This window comes from Maniola hyperantus, chromosome 4 (genome assembly GCF_902806685.2).
Source record: "Maniola hyperantus chromosome 4, iAphHyp1.2, whole genome shotgun sequence".
NCBI classification, from domain to species: Eukaryota; Metazoa; Arthropoda; class Insecta; order Lepidoptera; family Nymphalidae; genus Maniola; species Maniola hyperantus.
In genome coordinates this window covers 123,571-146,310 of record NC_048539.1, presented here as the reverse complement: position 1 = coordinate 146,310, position 22,740 = coordinate 123,571, and the positions used below count along the sequence as shown (strand labels likewise).

Sequence of the window (22,740 nt, the reverse complement as noted above, 5' to 3'; positions counted from 1 at the left end):
CGATAGACAATTATGTACAACAGTATACCTAATTAACTAATTACTTACCTATGTATAATATTTATTGTAACAACACAGCATTTTGCTTTACAGTTGCAGTACTTACACTTTACACTTTACACTTTACACTTACCTGTCCGTATAAGTACGTGTTCAATATAGTAATATTCAAAAATGAATTATTTATTTATTTATTTTTATTTTTCATGTACCAAAATTGTAGTAGGTAACAAAGTAATTATAAATTAAGTTACATTGGAAATGCTTATCTCTAAACAGAGATTTCTTCCAGCTTCCCATTCAAGGTTGTGAGTAAGGCGTATCAAGAAGTGGAATAGGTCTACGGTACTAGAATCTAATAAACTAAGTACATAAATGAATCACCTACTTTCAAGTGTAGGTATAGTCACGGATTCGGAGAAGGTAGGTAGGTATGTATATTTGTAACTATGGAATCACTACAATGCACAAATACTTACTGTTATCTACTAAGTATTTTCTCTATTATAAGTCTTATTTTGATCTAGGTAAGTACCTACCTATTTAGGTAGTATGTGTAATTGTATCTATGGTAGAAGTAAATAGCTAGGCAGAAAATGTATTTGCCTTTGGATCGAAGTCTAATTCTAGGTAGGTGATATTATATAGATATACTTTATAACTCCAAATAAATGTAACAAATTCGTGTGTCGATAACGTTATCACTCGATAGCTCCTCCGATAACACATTATTGGTATTTGCAGTACATTGGTACCTACTTATAGGTGTCGTGCTCACATAGGTAGGTCACCATCTCCAATATAGGGAGATGTCACGTAATCATTCCGACAGGTGCCTGACGCCTGTCTGCCTGATACAATGTGTGCAGGTCACATGATACAATGTGTGCAGGTCACATGATACAATGTGTGCAGGTCACATGATTTCGGAATGAATATCACCACTACTTATAGGTATCATCTTACAAATCTAACAATTTCGACGGTCAATAAGAGTAACTTGTTACCTATTTTGAACAAATCATTTGAACAAACTTTGACTACTTACTGGGTAACTTGGTACCTATATAGTAACCTAACCTAACATTATCATATTACATGTAAAACTAGGGCAGTTTTATATGATAATGTGAGGTAGGGTTTAAGAAGATATGATGCGATTTGTTTAGTCAATCGTAGGTAACGCTTACAATTAATGGCCCCAATAAAAATGATTTTCACAATTTAAATAATAAAGTATGTAAGTACAATGTTCCATATTAAAATTGCGCGCCGGAAAGCTTAAATATTTACGTCCCGGAAGTTCTACGAGCTCTTCCTAATATAATTATGATGTAAAAACGACACTGTAGTTAACACCTAAGAGTGGTAACGCACTCATCCGATCTCTGATCCATCTGTGAGTGTGACACATCTGCATGCAAGAGGCAGAATTTGGCTGTACCTTTTTGTTTTTGTAACATCTCCACTGTTTACCCAGATTCGCAATAAAGAGATTTGTATCTACGTCACAATCATTATGTGCCTATGTCCGATTTGAATCCGAAACACATCCGAGGTAAGTATTCTCACGGATGACGGAAGTCGGATCTATTTCGTAGGTAAGCTACCATACAAATAGTTCTATGACTACTTTCGGAACGTATTTTCACGGACTCGGATCGGATGAGTGCGTAACTGCCCTTATTCTCTAATTCAGAGTCTCTTAATCTTATTGTAAATATTTTATGATACTTTATATTTTATGTGCTTACATATTTTATTTTATTGTTTCACATGTCACACACTTGGTTATCGTCACATTCACCCAAACACAGTTTGTATTTCACGCGTCGTAAACAATCAGAACCCTGCATAACAACCTGTTTTCTTACAACTAATAGTTCCTGTTTGCAAATATTGCATACTTTCAGTTCAGAAGTGGGATGGCGCGGCTCGCCGCTAGCCGCACTGCCGCGCGGCTCGCCGCTAGCCGCACTGCCGCACTGCCGCGCGGCTAACGCTGCTGGTATCCTGCAACATACGCTCTGTTGGTACACTGCTATACAAGCCTAACACATGCGACCACGCCATGACAGTAATCGGTGTACTTTACCGAAGGTATTTACATTTAGATAGGTACTGTGGTGAAGTTATCAACAAAAGTAGGTACTCTTTTATTTAATGATGACAAGAAAGAAGAAGTGGATTAATTTTAGAAGGATAAATCTACACTCCTATTCGACTTCTACGCATCGATTTCATACATTACACTGTCCAAAAAATTATTCAAAAACTGACTTCCAAAACTAATACCTACCTACAAAGTAAAAAATATTTTTTTGCTATACGTCGTGAGTCACGCTTCACGCTTTGATTTCTAGTTTCTTTTATTATGCTCACCCGACTTTATACAAAGAAGAAGAATCGCTCGTTACGCTAAGTACCATGGCTAACTGTTATTCGTACTTAGTTCGTACACGGAGTTTTAGGTTATAGCTCTAACTGCAGAGCACACACACTCGGCACACTACGTATGGTGTGTGCGCGATAACGAGATGTGCAAACACTGAGATTGCTACAAGTTGAGGCCTCGTTACACACTACACACTACACACTACACACTACACTACACAACCCGCGAACAACTCCGAAGTAGAACAGAGAAGTAGGCACTCTCACACTGCAGAGCTGTACACCCACTAGACAAGTACCTACTGTTTGATATAGTGTTAGTGGTTGATAGGTTAAGGGGTTAAGTCCATATTCGTAACCAAGTTTTCGTAACCAGCCACGAAATAAGATTAATAATTCATTTTATTTCGTAATCAGCTACGAAATAAAATTAATAATTCAGCTTATTTCGTAACAAGCCATACGAAATAAGATTAATTAATCATCTTATTTCGCAGCTGGTTACGAAAACTGGTTTACCAACGTGGAAGGAACCGGTTAAGGTACAGACGTTGTTGAGAGGCAGGCACATAGTTACGGGAAATCTATATACTTAGGCATATAATTTATTTTTAAGCATATCCTGCATTTTTTATTTTTTGTCATAGCAATAAAGATAATTTTAAATTAAATTAAATTAAAATTAGTGAGGTAGGTGGCAGATAGTCAGCAGGTAGAGGTGGTTAGGTAGGTATACTCACGTGGGTCGGGCGCGGACGTGGCGCCGGCGTGCGCGCGCGCGGCCGGCAGCAGCAGCAGCGGCGCCGCGCCCTCCACCGCCGAGTACAGCGGAGGCAGCACCTTGTGTGCCTCCACTGCGCACACATCACGTCAATACCTCGCCGCGAGCGAGCGGCACTCGTCATCATCAACCCATTGTCGACCCACTACTGACCGCGCCTGTCCGCCACACTGGCTCAGTGCAGACTTCGCACACACCTTTGAAAACATCATGCAGAACTCTCAGGCATGCAGGTTTCCTCACGATGTTCTAAATTCTTCTCTTTCTGAGAGGAGTACCGTGCTCAGTAGTGAGCTAGCGATGGGTTGACGATGAGAAGTAGGTATATCACGTTGACCGTCGGGACTTTTCCCTATATATGTATGTAGTGTTATATATAGAATATTCCTGCGTCTACTAGGTAGATATACCTACACAAAGTAGGTACCTAGGTCCGCGCCGCGCATCGTCGCGTCGAGGCTAGGTATATGCCTAGTACTATTTACTTTCTATTTCACTATTTGCTGCATTTCTATTTACTGAACACCTGATACATCGTTATAAATATCTAGGTATATACATGTATATATCGATACCATACAAACTGGGATTTATTCGTAGATAAAGCACAAAATCTTACTATGATGCGTGAATGAGAAACGACTTGCTATTGCCTTTGTGAATGGTGACGTATCAACTGTCACGTCAAACGTACGGTTCAACGAGGGTTCAACCATGGTTCAACCTATGGGTTCAACTGAATGGTACTTTTGACATCATAGTTGACAGATAGATTGCTCTATCTATGTCAACTATCATGTCAAAAGCTGCTGCAAATCTGCTAGATATACTTATATGAAAAAAAAATGCAAATAGAAAAGGAAAAATATGGCGAGTCCTTTTTCAAAATTTACGCATTACTTATAGTGTATAATTTATAGTCTTCAATTGGAACAATGAAATACGTACAAAAGTGAAGTAGAAAGTAGGATATGGTCGGTGTAGCGAGCGCACCTCACACACACAGCACGGCACAAGCTACAGCCACGTACCGGCCAGCGCGCCCGCCCGCGCGCCCGCGCCGCCCGCCCCGCCCGCCCCGCCGCCGCCGCCCATGCTCTTGGGCTTGCGCTTGCGTGTCTGGATGCCGTCCTTCTTCATACTCAGCGGCCGGTTCACCTGCGCGCCAACATAATACACTCGCTGTACTTCCGATCTGAGCTAACCAATGAAGATGTAACAATGTAATAATGTATTTATTTCTTCCTGAGTCAATGTAATTATTCAAAATCTATTGCAAGATTTGTATAGAACAGACAAACAAACAGAGCGACAAGAAAGCGAGCTCAGCCGGGTAGGTGTAGGACACCTAGTGTCTCTCACACTACGTCTGTGAGCCTATCACCGACCGGTTCGAAATGAAGCTTATACTGAGCAGAGCTGGCTAGAATTGCAGTTGCTCGTTTAAAATCTCAAAAAATTACAATATGTCACAGTGCATCACAACATCTTATTGGAAAGCTCAGCTGCCACTGCTTACTTCCACGCAACTTATTAAAAAACATCATTAATAATTGTAAGGTAAACTAATTTTTATTTGAGGACTTAGAAAGTTTTTAACTTCGACCAAACCAACCGACTAGGTACCGAGTCCGTAAGAAACTTTCACATGTTAGCATTTTACTCTGCTTTGTAACGGCTCAGCTTTCTTAAACGTAGCTTCATGGTTATAACATCGATTGATTTCTGCTCCGACTACATACCGCCCTACACAAAACAATAGGCAGCTCCTCAGCGGAGACGGACCTTCAGACAGAGTCAACTAAGCGTTGAGTTGTAAGCGTGAAGAGCGCCATGTTATCTTTTATCGCGACGATATATTAATAAAACACTTTGTTGACACTGACGCGGACCTGCGCACTTTTACTGTCGCATCCACTGTGCTAGCATCACAGCTTAATTGTTTTAAATCGCACGTTTCAACAAGTAATTAGTAGGTATGGCCTTCGGAACAAGATGGCCGCTGCAGGCTACGAGCGGCTGGTAACATCGGTGCAATACGTCGCGAATACGGAGCGAAATATAAACATTTGCACTTTTATTGTTGAAACTCACTTCTCACACACACAGGTGCCTAATCTATACGGTGAACTTTACGTAATGGGTTCCAAACCCCGCCGAGGCCCGACGCTTGGCCCGCAGTTGAGCGGCACGAGTGACTCCTTCCCCCGGCGGCGGGGAACTCCTCGTAATCTCCCGCCGCACTCCTATCATCCTTTAAACAAGCGTATCTGGCCGCGTGGAGATAATTGATAAAAGATTATTTATCTCATTATGAATATTCGTGGCCACGATGATAATTCTCTATCAGTCGCTCGCCCCGCGTTTATCTCGCCAGATTAGATGAGACCCTGTGTTTTGATTTCCACACGGGGCCAATGTTTGCCGAGGAGTTCCCTGATAACTGCTGCGGCGATTACACGCCGCGCCGCTCGCCGCGCCGCTCGCCGCGCCTCTCGCCGCGCCGCTCGCCGCGCGGCTAATCGCGCGTAACCCGCGCTATCGCTGTCGCGCGATACCGCCGCGTATCTGTCACGACTCCGCACGATTTACTTAGTTCAACTTTAGCATCCCACATTGGACGTAAACAGCGTTGTAAGAGCCAGGTCACGAAAACTTCAATATACGAGAAATACCAGGACGTGTGTCTTGATGATGTGAAGGAGTAAGTCCGTCATCTCGTGAACACCATGTTAGCTCGCACGGACTACGTGCTGCTCCGCTTCACGCGCAAACATTTAAACTAGACCTAATAATATAAATGCTTGTTCACGCGCGAGCTCGTGCGATTACGAGCAACATCATCCCAACACCAGGCATCAGTTGACGCAAGGACGATGTGAGGGCGTCAGACACGGTAGCTTGTCGGATATACAACACCAAACGGGGTGGGACGGGGATTAAACTGCCCGGCAGAAGTCGGCACAACAAATTATTTTGCCTAGTATGGATCAGTTCGCCAATGTAGTTGCTGCTCGCGGCAGGGCATCGTGTTGACGCTGCGCTGTATACTCACGTTGTGCAGCTTGTAGTAGAGGCCGCACGCGTTGCAGACGGGCTCGCCGTTGTTGTTGCGACGCCACAGCGTGGTGTTGGAGGTGCGGCAGTTGGCGCACGTCACGCCCACGCGCCGGTTGCCGTTCGTGGGCTGTGGGGAAACAACCGTTAGCGTTTCTGTTTGGACGTGTTGGACGTGTTGGTCACAGTCAACATCACAACACAGTCTCACCAGTGCTTGCTGCGGCTTGGCCTTCTGCCCCTTGAGCGGCGGGCGGTTGACGCCGTTGATGCGCGTGTAGAGGCCGCACGCGTTGCACAGGTAGTGGCCCGTGCCGTCGCGCCGCCACAGCGGGGTGGCGGCCGCCGCGCAGTTCACGCACTCCTTCACCTCGCCCATGCCCGCCAGGTCTGCTAGGTACAGGGGACACGTGTCAATGGCAAGGGAAGGTGTAAGCTCAGATTCACAAGTACTGCAGGGGATACTGACTGGGGTCGAAGGAGTCGTCGATGGGCAGCAGGTTGTGCGCGGGCCACGCCTGCGCGGGGTAGCTCTCCACCAGCAGGCCGCCCTCGTAGCCCGACACGGGCACGTACTCCACGCCGCCGCCCGCCGCCAGGTAGTGCTCGCCGCCCGCGCCCACCTTGTACTGCACCGCGTTGCCGTGCGTGTACAGCGTCACCTGCTGCGCGCCGGGGCTGGGCGGCGCGTCGTACGCCTGCGCCGGCGGCGCCACGGAGCCGTACACCACGTGCGCGGCGCGCGCGTTGAGCGACGACGACGACAGCGTGGGGTCGCTGCGGTACAGCAGCTGGCCGGGCGGCGAGTCGTCGCCGCGCTGCGCGCCGTACAGCGTGAGCAGCTGCTCCTTGCCGTAGGCGCCGTAGCCGGCCGCCGCGTACTGCGGGCTCTGGCCGGCGTACGCGTAGCCGCCGCCCACCGACGTCACGGGCTGCAGGCTGGCGTACGTCGTGGGCCGCGCCTCGCCCTCCGCCGCGCCCGCGCCCGCGCCGCGCGACTCGTACTTCACCTGCGCACGCCGAACCACGTTATGTTTTACTTAGGTGATGAATCGGTCTCTTCTTGACAGTAAACTTGACTGGGATTTCAATTCTTTTTTTGAGTTATAAGTATTTTTTGCACTTAAAATATATAAAGTAATTTGGATCAGCTTATTAAAACAATAATGTGTTGCTCTGAAATACAAGATATATTTTGTTACTTTTTATAGTTTTCTACACACTTATACTTAACATCACAATAACACACACCTGAAATACAAGAAACGACATTAAAGTTTATACTTTAATTAGTTAAGCTGTTATCGTTATTAATAAATTTTGATTCCTTTTATTATTTAATCTTTTCACGTTATCCAAAATTCTAACCTCCCATCTTGTCAAAAATCCTCGTCCCTTCAAAACACAGATTAATAATACAACTCGCTGACAAATGACAGTCCTGAATGACTAAGAAAATAGGAACGTATTTTCTTTACATCTCCCCTCCCGGAGGAGAAAATTTCAAATTTTCTCTCAAATCCAGCAGTACCTTAAACCTCTAACGTAGGGACTGGTATTAGTTTTGTAATATGAAAAAGGTTTGATTCAGTTTTTCTGTGCCCTGTATCAATTTTGTAAATTGAGTTTGATAATTTTTGTATTATTTCATAAGGTCCAATTTTTAATTCATCTAATTTCTTCCTGTTTAGCTTGTTTCCATTTTCCACATAAACCATGTCTCCCACATTAAATTCATGGTGTTTTCGATTTTTATCAAATAGTGTTTTGTTGTAGTTGTGTGACTTTATTGTGTTTTTTAGTGCTGTTTTTCTGTCCTCTATCCAATCACTATCGGATATCTCTTGCTTTAATTCGTTTGGTAAAATATTGACATCTGTTCCATATAAAAGATATCTTGGTGAAAAGCCAGTGACTGAATGTGTAGTGTTGTTATATATATTTACACATTCTTGGGCTATTGTTGTCCATGCTCTCTTTTTCCCTTTTTCATTTATTTTACATCTGATTTTGTTCACTAGTGTTTGATTGAGCCTTTCATTTAAGCCATTTGAGAATGGGGCATTTACTGCAGTGAAGACCATTGGGATTCTCTTGTCATTTAAGAATTTCTTGAATTCTTTCGAATTAATTCCTGGGTACTGGTCGGTGAGAAGCATGCCAATATCCTCCACGTCTGAAATGTTCATGACTAGTTTTACAAAATCGTCTGCCGTTTGCGTCTTCGATGTTAGAATAAATGCATATCTTGTAAAATGATCTACTAAGAGATGAAGATATTTCTTTGTTGATCTTGAGCCTCCAAAGCCACCAATTGTGTCTATTGAGATTATTTCAAAAGGCTTTTTGGCTGGGCCCAGATGAGACATAAGTCCAAATTTATCGTGTCCTCTTGATTTATTTTTAATACAAATTTCACAATTACTACAAACTTTTTTGATGTTTTTCATCAGATTTTTGGCAGCATAGTGTGGACTAATTGTTTTTTGCATTTGTCCAATTCCAATATGGCATAGATTTTTATGTATATTTTCCAATAGTTTAATGCTGAATTGTTCTGATAGAATTATTTTTTCTTTTTTCTTGATCTTTTTTAAGTATACCATGTTCTTTTCAATTAGTTTGCTTTTTTGGTTTTGTATTTCTTCATTGTGTTTCTGATCTTTTAAAATATCTTCAAGTTTAACTAAGTTAACAACTTTTAATTGTTCATCTGTATTTTCTTCAGACTCTAATACTGGATTCCTGCTAAGGCAGTCTGCTTCCAAGTTTTGTTTTCCTGGAGCGTATTTAATTTTAAAATCGTATTGGGAAACATAATACATTAAATCACCCAGCTCTTCATCAGTTCTTGATTTCAGATTCATGTTTTCTAGTGGTTTGTGATCTGAATAAACTGTAAATGATTTACCTATTAGCCAGTACTGCCAGTATCTCAGCGCTTCTTTGATAGCTAAACATTCTAAGTATATTGCCTTCTTTTTCTTCTGGGCTTCATTTAGTTTTTTTGAAAAGTATGCAACTGGTTTTTCCTTTCCATCAGGCTGAATTTGCTTTAAAATTGCTCCAATACCTTCTATAGAAGCATCAGTGTAGATGTTGATTGGCAAATGTTGGTCAAATATTTCTAGAACTGGTTGTGAGCAAAGCAAGCTTTTTATCATTTCAAATGCTTTTTGGCATTTGTCTGACCAAACGAATTTTTGATTTTTCCTGAGTAAATTATGCAATGGTTCGAGTATTATTGCCCTATTTTGTATATACTCATGGTAAAAGTTTATTTTGCCCAGAAATTGTCTTACATTCTTTTGTGTTCGTGGAACTGGGAAATCTTTTATAGAAATCAGATTATCTTTTAATGGTTTTACAGAATTATTCTGTATTATGTGGCCCAGATATTTGACAGAGTTCGACGCAAATGTGCATTTGGTAAATTTTAACCTGAAACCTTCTGTTTTAATCGCCTCTAACAACATTGTTAAATGATTAATGTGTTCATCGAATGTTTCGGAATAAATGAGTATATCATCAATAAAATTAACTGTGAAATCCGTAAGTTTATATTTTCTCAATATGTTACTTAATATTCTCTGAAAAATTGCTGGCGATGTTTTCAGCCCGAATGGTAGGCATGTCCACTGAAAGTGGCCATCTTGTGTTACGAATCCCGTCTTTTTTCTATCTTCGATTCGTAAAGGGATGGACCAAAATGCTGAGTTTATATCTAATGTTGAAAAAAATTTGCAATTTCTAGTTTTTACTACTAGGTCTTCAATTATCGGAAATGGTTGAGCCTGAGGCACTACTATCTTGTTCAAGTCTCTGAAGTCTATACATAGTCTGGATTTTCTGTTCTCCTCTTTTTTAAATGCCAATGTAACAGGTGCCGCAAATGGACTGTACGATTCTTCTATAAGTTTATTATCCAGTAATTTTGCTATTTGGTTCTCTATTTCTTTTTTATCTTCTACAGTGCATCTATAGGGCCTCTTACTACAATATTTGTCTACCAATAAGTCTATTCTCGCTTCATATCCATTAACAGTACCAACATCATACTTATCTTTTGCAAAAACTGATTTATATTTGCAAATCAGTGTATCTATTTCGTTTCGTTGATACTGATTTAAGTGGTCTATCTTTAATTCAAAATCTTCTTCTTTAACATGTTCATTGAAATTTATTTTGTATTCTCCTGTAATGTTGTTATTGTCTCGTATCTTTTCCAATCTAATGTCTGTTTGTATATTTTTTAAAACTCCTTCCGTTTTCTTTGTTTCAATACACAAACATTGTTTCTGTGTTATTGTTAAGTCTTCATTTTGAATAAGTTTAAACATTTTTATTAAGTCTAATCCAATCAAAAAATCATAATTAAAGTTTTGTTCATCGATTATGTATACATCAACATTTTCTTCTAATTCAAAAATTTTTATTTTCAAATTTGTCAAACCAGTTGTCTTTTTAACACCATTAATTGTTACTAAATTAGCTTTATTCAAATCGTTTCCTTTTCCTTTAAGCTTCAGCAATTTTGAATTAATCAAAGAAACATTTGAACCCGAATCATAAACTCCATAAATTTGTAATTTATTATTTATTAGTAGTTTGACATTTATTAATGGTGTTACTATTCGTTTTTTTGATCAGTTTCGTTTAACTCAGCTTCGATCACTGAATTATTTACATGTTTGATTACATTTTTCTTTAACTTATCATCTTCTTTGTTTCTAAACCAACATGTAGTTTCAGCGTGGTACCGAGTGCCTTTATTTAACTGTTCACAAATCTTACATGGGTATTTATCTTCATTTTTAGCATTAATTCTAGAATTTCCATATCTTTTCTTATTCAAAAAAACTCTTTTATTTATCATATGTTCATACTTGCTCACTTCATTGAACAGATCCACTGTGTCTCGCAACGCTTCTCTATCAATTTTATTAAGAATAAATTCTGGTAAACCAGCTGCAATAAGATCCACCAAAGTACCTGTGTCGATTGTTCTTCTCATTTCCAGTAAAAGTTTTTCTTTCCTCATAGCGTAATCCAATAATGAACCTTCTTTATATTTAAATAGTAATGCATACGTGACTGGGTTCCATCCTTTGTTTGCGAATGTCTCACAGAATTTATTTTTCCACGTCAACCATTCAGAGTTCATGGAAAATTTTATGATCATCGAGCTATACCAATCTACGCAGCTTTTATCCAAAAACAACCTGAGTATTTCAATTTTTTTTTCATCCGTTGTTACATCGAACCGCATGCATTCTTTTTCGAATAATTCCATCCATTGGTTCGCATTGGAATGTTTGCTTGTGAATTTATCAATCACAAACTTTTCTGCTATATGTTTAAGGCTTTTACTCTCCTGCGAACTGTCTACTAGCTTTTCCAACAATTTTTCTAATGTACCTGTTTCTGTTTTCTGAGTAGCAAGCTTTTCTTGGTTAATTTCCTCTAGAAATTGATCCCCAAATTGTAAATTACCATCCTCATCCATATAGGTCTTTTCGAGTTCTTTTGTCATTGTTATCCATATTCTTCTTACCTGGTACCTTTTTTTTATACTATTTTTTACTTTGATATACGCGGGTGTTTTAACAATTTCCTTATGAAGACTGGCTGACTGTAACTCTTCCGGTATTGCATACACTTTATTATCACTCGTAGCTATTGAGGTTATACAAGTAATGTTTGATTTGCCATCACTTCCAGGCAATAGTGTAAATTCAAAACGTAGTTTCTCCATTTCCAATTGACTTTTACAAACAAAAATGTCGTTTTATAAAGTAATTTGGATCAGCTTATTAAAACAATAATGTGTTGCTCTGAAATACAAGATATATTTTGTTACTTTTTATAGTTTTCTACACACTTATACTTAACATCACAATAACACACACCTGAAATACAAGAAACGACATTAAAGTTTATACTTTAATTAGTTAAGCTGTTATCGTTATTAATAAATTTTGATTCCTTTTATTATTTAATCTTTTCACGTTATCCAAAATTCTAACCTCCCATCTTGTCAAAAATCCTCGTCCCTTCAAAACACAGATTAATAATACAACTCGCTGACAAATGACAGTCCTGAATGACTAAGAAAATAGGAACGTATTTTCTTTACAAATATATCTTTTTTCACGGCCCACTCTCTATCGTTGCCAAATCTAAGTAATAAGGACTCTTTTTGAACTGATCGCTGATAAGCGTAGCACAAGACAATGTCGACGACCCAATATCAATGAGAGCTCTATTCAAACTAAGCCATTGCTCAAAATTAAATTTACAAGGAACAGATCAGCTTAAAGTAATGATCGCACGAGATATAGTTGGACGGCAGCGGGCAGACACGTACCTGCTGGTAGGCCACGCCCACCGCCTGCTGGTTGCTCAGCGCGGTGGTCTGGATCATCTCGAGCGCGGAGGCGGGCGCGTGGTCGGCGAGCGCGGCGGCGTACTGGCGCGCGTCCTGCGCCGCCTCGCCGTACTGCTGCAGCTGCTCCTTGTCCTTCTGCAGGAACGCGTCCTCCGCCTCGCCCTCCTGCGCCACGAGCACGTGGTGCGGCGCGCCGTAGCGCAGCGCCAGGCCGCGCCCGTACGTCGTGCGCGGCGGCGGCAGTCGCGCGTACTGCGCCTGCGCGCGCTTGTCCGGCGCCGGGGACTGCAGCGCGCGATAGGGCTCCTGCTTGAACGACAGGTAGCGCGCCGTCTCCGCCTCCGCCAGCCGCATCCGCTCCTCCTCGTAGTGCGCGGCGACGGCGCGCCCGCTGTCGCACTGCATCTGGTCGTGCTCCAGCGCCGCGTGCTCCGGGGGCTCGTCCTTGACGCCGTCGTCGTGCAGCTCCGAGCCGTCGGTGATGTGGCCCGCCGTGGTGATGGTCCGCACGGCCCTCCGCGACGTGATGACCGAGTGCTGCTCGACGCCCGTCTCCGCCAGCGCGGTGGACGCGTCGCCGCTGCCGCCGGCACCGGCCTCGCCGACGATGCCCGCTCGCTCCTCGTGCTTGACGAGCTGTAAGGCTTCGTCGTTGTCTCCCTCGCGCTGCTCGTGGGCTCTTTCGATCATATTGTTCACATTCTCCATTTTGAGCCTGGAACAAATACTTGTATAGAAACAAAATAACGATTAGGTACCTACTGTTTCCCGCAACGCAGTTTGAGTAAATGTCTGCCGAGTAAAAAAAAATATGTAGTATTGTAAATAAATAAATGAATAAAGAAAAATATCTGTTATTGAATTAAACTCTTACAAGTTTTGAATCGTTAAATGCGTTCGGAATGCCTTTCCTACCGAGAAGACCCAGCAAGAAAGTCGGCGGTTGCACTTTTCAAAGATTTGATAGGTAGGCATGCAATGTAGCCATGCCAATTTCAGAGTTCGTCATTGTTTTCTATCAGCTATAATTTTAATCAAGCGCCATTAAAATAGGAATAACTTAGCGATCCGTCATAATATATCGGTTATAAGTTATAACATAAGATAGGTAGGTACGATGTGTCTAGAGTCGGAACAGGCCTGTGTACACCGGACTCCGGAGCGTCGGTCGGAGAGTCAACAAACGTCAATTTCCTGAACTAGAGTGGAGGCAAACAACAAAGGCTTTGACCCGGAAGAGCCGCGCGCCGCGGGTACACACACACGTCTGCGCGGCGCCGGCGCCGGCCCAGCGCGGTGGACATTGTGCTCTTTTCGATTCCTATATTTTTAAAGGATAATTTTCTACAAACAAAATTACGACGTAACGTAATAAGTACCTACTAAAAAGAAGAAGTGTACCAGAAGCTACCCGAGTGTACCAGAAGCTACCTGAGTGTACCAGAAGCTACCCGAGTGTACCAGAAGCTACCCGAGTGTACCAGAAGCTACCCGAGTGTACCAGAAGCTACCCGAGTGTACCAGAAGCTACCCGAGTGTACCAGAAGCTACCCGAGTGTACCAGAAGCTACCCGAGTGTACCAGAAGCTACCCGAGTGTACCAGAAGCTACCCGAGTGTACCAGAAGCTACCCGAGTGTACCAGAAGCTACCCGAGTGTACCAGAAGCTACCCGAGTGTACCAGAAGCTACCCGAGTGTACCAGAAGCTACCCGAGTGTACCAGAAGCTACCCGGGCGCGCACTTGTCACTTTTCAGAATTAGGCGTGTGCGTTTCACTTGCTTTGGTGAAGGAAAACATCGCGAGGAACCCTGCATGCCTGACAGTTCTCCATCATGTTGGTTGGTTGTTGCTGCTTCTTCTCGGTAGGAAAGGCATTCCGAACCATAGATGCATCCGACGATTCAAAAGTACTTGTGAAAGTTTAGTTGAATAAAAGTATTTTCACTTAAAAAAGATTTTCATTTCATTTCTTTCATTCATTTAAAGGTGTGTGAAATCTGCCTATTCGCACTTGGTCAGCGTGATGGACTATGGCCAAACCCACAGGTCTGTGTGTGATGTTGTAGGTAAGTAGACATACAAATATGGAGCTTCAGCAAACATGTGTAGATATTATATTTATACAATTTGAGACCTTTCCTAGTTGCAATAAGGTGACGCGGTGGAACCTAATTCCTAAGCCGCGATAAATTGACTTTGTATTAAATTGAAACTTAGTTGTATGGCGTCAAGGTGCAGTTCAGGATGGCGGGGAGGTTTCCGGCTCGCGCAGGTTTATGGCCGGCGTGGAGCTCGGAGCAAACACACAAACACACACGCAGAGATAACGCTCGGGCCCTACATCTTTGATAAGGGCGTATTAATATAATATTTGTTGAGCGCAGAGCTCGCCGGGTGTGCGAGTCAACGAACTAAATAGAAATATTGCAACTGATCACTATTTAACTAAATAGAGTGGTTAGAAGTAGGTTATGGATATAAGAACATCCCCAATCTAAACCCTGGCAACCTAAGGGCAACCTTAGCTCGCACCGTTAGTAACGTCAAGTTAGCAGAGACGAGTCTCAGGAAGCCGCCGCGCGCCGTCAGGCGACGCATGACCGTGGCGTGTGGGAGTCTCTACAAGAGGTGTATGTCCAGCAGTGGTTGACGACAAAGATGAAAAGAACTACAATAATAGCTACCTGTGACTACACTACAAAATCAAAATCAAGTAGATACTTTTGAATCATTAAATGCATCGACCACTGGTTCGGAGTGCCTTTCCTACCGAGAAGAACCAGCTAAAAACGCGGCGGCGAAAACAAGAAAGATTTGATAAATATAGGTACAATATTACTTAGGGCCATTATACAATTAATTCCTGGAGCGAACTGCCGGTGCTGCAGCTGCAGCCTGCAGGCGCTGCAGCTGCAGCCTGCAGGTCAAATCCACGCTCTCGTATCAGACATTGTAAGTGGGTGGTCGAAACATACTTATTAAATACATAGTTAGACACCTTAGTTATTTGACAAGTAAGTACCTACTAAGATCTAATAATTATATTGGCATGGTTAACAGTAGGTATGTATGTAGGTGCGCGTCTCGGCAAAGGCTTCTTCTAATACCTACCTACTTCCGGTATAGCAAAACTTAATACCTCTAGCTTTATAGAGTTGTCGCGTGATGGCGGAGATCTCTTATAAAAATAAATTTTAAAATAGTTGAATTCATCTTCATTATTTTATTTTATAATTTTTGATGTTATCATATTTTGTTAAAATATCTATTTTTCTAAAATATTGAAAAAATAAATTATTATTATTAGGTACCTACTAGATCCACAATTCAACTGAGATTATAGCTCTACATCGTCAACTTATTGAACTTTTATAATATCGTTTGGCCAAATAACACTTGAAGTACTGACAGATGTCGAAAACACATTCAGAACTTTACATATTACCTACAACTTACACGAGTAGGTAACATCGCTACCTATTCGTAATATTGTCTTACTATTCGTAGCCTATTGTCTTACTATTCGTAGCCTATTTTCTTACTATTCGTAGGACACGAGTCCTGAAGCTTTGTTGAATGTAAGTAGGTACTTGGGTAGAGACTACAGATTATCAACTTCAATTTTATTTTTGGCATTAATAAGATAACTGTGTCACATTACTTAGGTACCTAGGTAACTATATCTCATTTTAAGATTAATTAACTTAACTACCTACTCAAAAACCGTTTGAAAATAAGTATAATATTGGAAGAACTATTTATGTTTATATCTTATCTACTTAGGAGTATCTACCGACTGCACGTTTTTGTATTCGATACAATATAAGTATCTGCTATGTTTAATTAGGTAAATAGAGGATTTGCCGAAGGTGCAAATGATTTTATAACAAAATAGATAATCTACGTACGTCTCCAGCACAGCAATCCAAGGCTGAATCACGACATGACTGTCAACTTACATTTATACTGGAAATATATTTAACTTACACTTTTCATAAATCACAAGTTTTTGATCTTAACTTAAATTAAAAACATTTGATAGGTAAATGCGAAAAGTGAAACTCACCGTAAGATAATATTTAGGTAATTCCGGTCAAATTTTCCGTAAGTATGAAAAGTTCAGCGTATATCCGTCCCGCGCATCGCGCCGCGCTCACTATCACCCGCGGAGTCGCGACGGCGAGTGTTATCAGCGGGCGGGCGGGGGGAGGGCGGGCGGCGGGGCGGGGCGGCGCGCCCATTGGTCGGACCCGTGCACAGATATTAGTATTGGTAGCTTTTCACCATTTTCTGCCCTCGCGCCGCTGCGCGCTGGTTCGTCGTTACAGGTTACAGGTTACAGGCTACAGGGCTCCGCCGTCCGCGGCGACCTGAAAAGCGACTCGCGTGCTAGATTGACTCATGTACCTATGCACGTTGGTCGTTGAAACACAAAAGGAAGCCCTAGAACTTCACAATATGAAGCAATGTAAAATCAACACGAGCAGCCGGCTACAGTTCTGGACTCTGAGCTCTGGTTGCCCATTTCTATAGTGAGGCTGTTACAACTATCTCAAACACAATGCAAGTTTTAAAAAAGATTTCACACAATGCTACAAAGTAATAAAAGACACTAAGAGAGACTTGACTAAAATAAGTTTAGCATTTTTAAAGCGCTTTTAGACAAACAGAGGCGATGCGGAGGCTAACTATTTTTTTGTATTAAAATAACTAAGTAAGTTAGAGTAAAGAGTTATTTTAATAAAAAATAATTAAGAAAACTTTTAGTGTTGATAGTTTATAGTGTTCAGTGCTCAGCTACATTCGGTTTAGGTTTACACCCACTTAGGTTTATCTGGTTAGTCATACATACTTAGAGGAACATTTCTGACAGTTGATTGTCCATGAGTCCAACCTGGTTCCTGTAGAAAATTAACTTAGAGACTTTTGTCGCCAACTTCTGTCACTCGCTAGACAACTAGTCGATACCCTCGACTTCGTCTCGCGTGGATGTAGGTTTTTAAAATTCAGTCGTATTTTTTCGACTTTTTGCATGATAACTCAAAAACTATGATGCATCAAAATAAATAAAAATCTGTTTTAGAATGTACAGGTGAAGACCTTTCATATCGCACTGATGATACAATACTGTCGTAACTCAAAATATGTCAAATTTGAGATAAGACCATATTCAAACGTAAAATTCAATTCCCTACACGCCAATAATACCGTCGTTAGAATAGTGTAAGAAACAAATAAGATATGGCGACATGAGTCAGTGTTCATGATTGACCAACTGTCGTGGTACCCTAACCAATATTGCATCATCTTTAGTTACATCTAAATTCGACGAAAAAGGACGTGACACTTTACGGCTTAGACCGCTTTAATTCTAATTGGAACGATATTGTTGAATCAGGTATGTAAAAGTTTAACTATTAATTCGAGTTAATACATTATAGCTGATTTAAACCTAAATAGATATTTCTAGTTTGTAGGTGTATTTCTAGTTATTACACTATTATCGATTCACAGAAATGAAATTTAAAATAGTATTTTCACTTACGACGTCCTTGTTGGTTTAGAAAGTAATTTTAGACTTAATACTGTTTTGTTGAAACATTTTAAATAGGTTGTTTTTTGTGATAATTTGTTAATATTTAAACAAATACTTATTTGTTAATTACAGCATTTAAAATGACGTATTCGAACATATAAATGTAAAAATGAGAATATTGTCATTTACCGGTTTTTTTTTAATAATTTTGAGTTACTACATTGTAGGTGACATACAATATTTAAGGTGTTTTACTCAATTAATATTTGTTTTTTTTGTAGAATCAGTATGCATTGTGGGCGATTGCTTGTTGATAATATGGTGATAAAAACAACGTCAACCAATCACCAGAAGAAGAAAAACGATTAAGCTATTTTGAAATTGGAAGTCTCAAACTGAATTGGAAGAATTGGGACTGAAATGGAAGTTGCATATAGAAAAAAATACACAGGCTAATCTCCTTACACTTACGCAGTACAAAAAATGAATGTTAAAGTATAACTCATAAATTTCTGATTCGTGGTCACTCTCAAAACGAGGGTGACAGCGTTATAGAAAAGCAAGTAAAGTGCTTCCTTTCATCTGGATCAATCTATCTCCCACTAATATTATACCTTAATTCAGACCGCTTAAAAGACAGGACAACCCTATAGAGTCAGTGAAATGACTTATGATAAATTTTTTGACCTTAAATCGCTTCAAGAACAGTAGGGTAGTAATTTTAATGTGAACACGGATAGAAACCAAGTATAATGGCAAGACATTAAGATGTTTGTATGTATATTTTTTATTGCACTACAAAAACACAAATAACAGGTTACAAAAAAAGATCTTAAAAAGTAGGTACAAAGATGCTTTGCATTGAAAAGGAACATCCAAGTACTTTTTTCTACCAGACTTCTTACGAAGATAAAAATTACTAAAATGTTTTAGTACGTAGTACATGACGAGCTGGAAACCAAACGTTATTATTTTCTGTTGCTTTGACACCAGCATAAACAATTAAATCAAAATATAAAAAAGACACGAAAGAACTGCTCGACAAAAATATGATTCCCAGGACCTATTATGAATCATACTTTCGAGATTTGACTGGTTAATTATTTTAAGTACTTAAATAAAAAATATTACTGCCATTTTGATGCTAATTATTAGTAACAGACTGGTGTATTAAGTATACTATTATTTGTTTTGCCTAGCTCCAATTTGGTGAATACGTACAATTACAGTGCAGTTACAAAAATAGCTCATTATTTAAGTAAAACAATAAATATTTTGATTGGCTCTGTTTTTTTGTATTCAAGACAAATTTTGTTTATTGTTTTGGAAGGTATATTTTGTTATTTTTTGTTGAAATAGGCACAAATTGGTGAAATAACATTTTGGTTATTACTTTTTATAAATAAAAACTGATTATCTGATTGTTTTTTCTTGATTATCTGGTTTTATTTATGAATTTCCAAACCTAAATGTGAAAATTATTATGTTGGAGGGAACTATAAAACTTAAAACTAAATTTAAAAATTGTTGTAACTACAAAATTTTACTCAAAACCATACGGAAAAAGTCACCTATTATTTGTAGTAACTCAAAAATTTTCAACAATAACTATACAACTAAAAATAATTACTCTTTCTGAAAACTCTTTTTTCAGAAATACAGTCTTAACTCAAAAATTGCGAATTACAGTTACTACTTGTAATTTTTAAAATAATTGATAAAAGATAATTGCGTTAATTTTATTTATAAACCTTATAAAGTATTTACTTTTTTATTATCTATAACAGGAAGTGAATAATCAGTTTTTCGTCGATTCTGAAAAAAGTCATTTTTTGAGTTACGACAGTATTGTATTATTAGTGCGATATGATACCCCACTTGATATCCTAGTCACTCACTTCGAAAGTTGAAAATACTAATTATTAGTTCATGACACACACACAATTCAATTTTTTTTGTGTGATCTAACTCTAAATTCATGGTTTTCAGATTTTTCCCCAAATGTCAGCGATAAGACCTACCTTCCTGCCAAATTTCATGATTCTAGGTCAACGGGAAGTACCCTCTAGGTTTCTTGACAGACAGACGGACAGACAGACAACAAAGTGATCCTATAAGGGTTCCGTTTTTCCTTTTGAGGTACGGAACCCTAAAACACGTCTAAAACGAGTTCACTTGAATTAATGATCCTTCCATTTGTATACCTTGTCTTCCCATATTCATACTAATAAATTCATGTTCATGTTTCATTTCATTTAAAGAGTACCTACAGACGTAGGTGCAGGTAGCAGGTAGCAGGTACCTTCGGCCGTGGCTGTCGGCCGCGTATCACGCATGACGTCGGCTCTTATCGAGCATCGGACATCCGCATCTGATGCAGTGGGCAGTGGACAGCTAATCAACAAAGATAATCGCGAAATAATTCAATTAGTAGCTATCAGCAAGTACTTCTATCAGCAACGCTATGCTGATTGCCGCTACCTAGGTATATAGGTATCAGTATATCACAGAGACAATAACCTACTGAGTTGCTGATAGTGATAGTGATAGTGATAGTGATAGTGATAGTGATAGTGATAGTGATCTGTGCACATTTCAAACATCGCTCAGCCCCTATTGTTATTATTTTATTTTTCATTTTATTTAGATACAAGTTAAGTAGCCCTTGACTGCAATCTCACCTGGTGGTAAGTGATGATGCAGTCTAAAATGGATGCGAGCTGACCTGGAAAGGGTATGGCAGTTTTGGCAGCTTTGGTTGCTGTCGGTATCATACCGGAACGCTAAATTGCTTGGCGCGCCGGTAGGGTGGTAACTAGCAACGGCCGAAGCCTCTCACCAGACCAGATCAGAGATTTAGAAATTATAAAATTCCAAACCCCTGTATCCGTTACGTTTTTTTACCGTATTCATATCACGGAAAATATCTACATCTCATTGTCAGCTGAATAATATCGGCATCGCCAGGCTGTGCGGCAGTGGACGCGCGCCCGGCCGGTGTCCACCGCACTGGGTATCAGCGGTAATTAGAGCGATGATCGATGTCTCAAGTAAGCCGATAAGATAACGGGCGCGGCGCATTAGGTACGTACCGACTTATCGACCGTTTTTATTGTAATTGTAAAATAATTATTTATTGTTTCGAAGCAACATTAATCATATAAAATCGATGATAAACGAGCTCTGGCGAAGTACGAGCCTTGTGAGTTGTGACTCAGCGACCAAACAATAAAGTCTAAACAAGGGCATTCTATACTTCGCTCAAATTGGTATTATAAAATAAAATAAAATAAAAATCTTTTTTATTCAAATAAACTTTTACAAGTACTTTCGAATAGTCGGATGCATCTACCACTGGTTCGGAATGCCTTTCCTACCGAGATTTATGTACGTCCCTACTAGGTCGGTACATTACTTATTGTGATTATAACTAAGTAGGTATGCTTATTTGTAAATGGGCGCGTTACAAGTACTTACTATTTGCAGGCACAACAATAGTACCTAAGGTTTGTAACCGTAGTAGGGGGGCCACCAAAGGAAGGAAAGCTCCCACATAAATGTCGATCTCTCCCCAAGAAAGTCAGGTGTGTTAAGATTTGCCCAGTTAATACCTACCTATTGCTATTTTCAACTTTCAAAGTAAGATCACTATACCAAGTGGGTATCATATGAAAGGGCTTTACTTGTACATTTTAAAACAATTTTTTATATATCTTTAGGCATAATAGTTTTTGTTTTATCGTGCATACCTAATGTCGATAAAATACAACTGTAGTACGGAACCCTCGGTGCGCGAAACTGACTCGCTCTTGGCTGGTTTTTAGGGTTCCGTACCTCAAAAGGAAAAACGGAACCCTTATAGGATCACTTTGTTGTCTGTCTGTCTGTCTATCTGTCAAGAAACCTACAGGGTACTTCCCGTTGACCTAGAATCATGAAATTTGGCAGGTAGGTAGATCTTTTTTTTTAATTTAATTTTTTTTTTTTTTTTTTTTTTTTAATACAATAAAACTTAAAGCTAGCCTTATCTAATTACTATATAAATCATGACCTCGTGGAATGGTGCCAAGAATACTGGCTGCATTTCCGCGCTGGACAGCCAGGCTGATCCGTTGCGCAAAAAATGAGCCAGCCCTTCTGTTACCAGTTGAGGCTATTAATCGCGGTGAAATGTCTCGTAAAAATTTTTTAGCACTAATTGAATTGTGGTCAATGAACTAATAATTAGTATTTTCAACTTTCGAAGTGAGTGACTATATCAAGTGGGGTATCATATGAAAGGTCTTCACCCGTACATTCTAAAACAGATTTTTATTTATTTTTATGCATCATAGTTTTTGAATTATCGTGCAAAATGTCGAAAAAATACGACTGTAGTACGGAACCCTCAATGCGCGAGCCTGACTCGCACTTGGCCGGTTTTTTCAAATACTCATGCGCCATTTCCACACGTTTGCCATAGCTGAGCCAGAAACTGTCACGTATGATTTGTGTTGGCGACTTGGTCGCGGCGCCCGAGCCAGTGTCGTGTTATCAGCTCTCGTGTTGGCGACTTGGTCGCGGCGCCCGAGCCAGTGTCGT

At 40.2% G+C, this 22,740-nt stretch overlaps 2 protein-coding genes across 8 annotated transcripts in view; both read right to left on the bottom strand.

Moving 5' to 3' along the window:
• LOC117996942 (transcription factor BCFI-like) overlaps positions 1-22,740 on the bottom strand; it is a 206,472-nt gene that overhangs the window by 98,053 nt on the left and 85,679 nt on the right. The gene's annotated exons all lie outside the window — the stretch shown is intronic.
• LOC117981928 (transcription factor GATA-4-like) lies at positions 1,857-17,726 on the bottom strand. 3 transcript variants are annotated; one of them, XM_069498103.1, is made up of 8 exons: positions 16,690-17,726; positions 12,600-13,335; positions 6,702-7,242; positions 6,444-6,622; positions 6,231-6,362; positions 4,207-4,333; positions 3,135-3,248; positions 1,875-2,013 (listed from the first exon to the last, which is right to left on the bottom strand). In XM_069498103.1, the coding sequence occupies exons 2-8, from the start codon at positions 13,326-13,328 to the stop codon at positions 1,997-1,999; spliced, it is 1,839 nt and encodes a 612-aa protein (XP_069354204.1). In that variant the 5' UTR covers positions 13,329-13,335; positions 16,690-17,726; the 3' UTR covers positions 1,875-1,996. The 3 variants fall into 3 exon arrangements, with proteins under 3 accessions (XP_069354203.1, XP_069354204.1, XP_069354205.1); XM_069498102.1 differs by having other exon boundaries at positions 1,857-3,248; XM_069498104.1 differs by lacking the exon at positions 3,135-3,248.

Coding starts and splice junctions, on each gene's coding strand:
- LOC117981928 (XM_069498102.1), bottom strand. CDS start 13,328: ATGGAGAATGTGAACAATATGATCGAAAGAGCCCACGAGCAGCGCGAG. Junction 6,623..6,701: donor CGACGACTCCTTCGACCCCA/GTCAGTATCCCC, acceptor TGTACCTAGCAG/ACCTGGCGGGCATGGGCGAG. Junction 3,249..4,206: donor GCGGGCGGGCGCGCTGGCCG/GTACGTGGCTGT, acceptor ATGTGTGCGCAG/TGGAGGCACACAAGGTGCTG.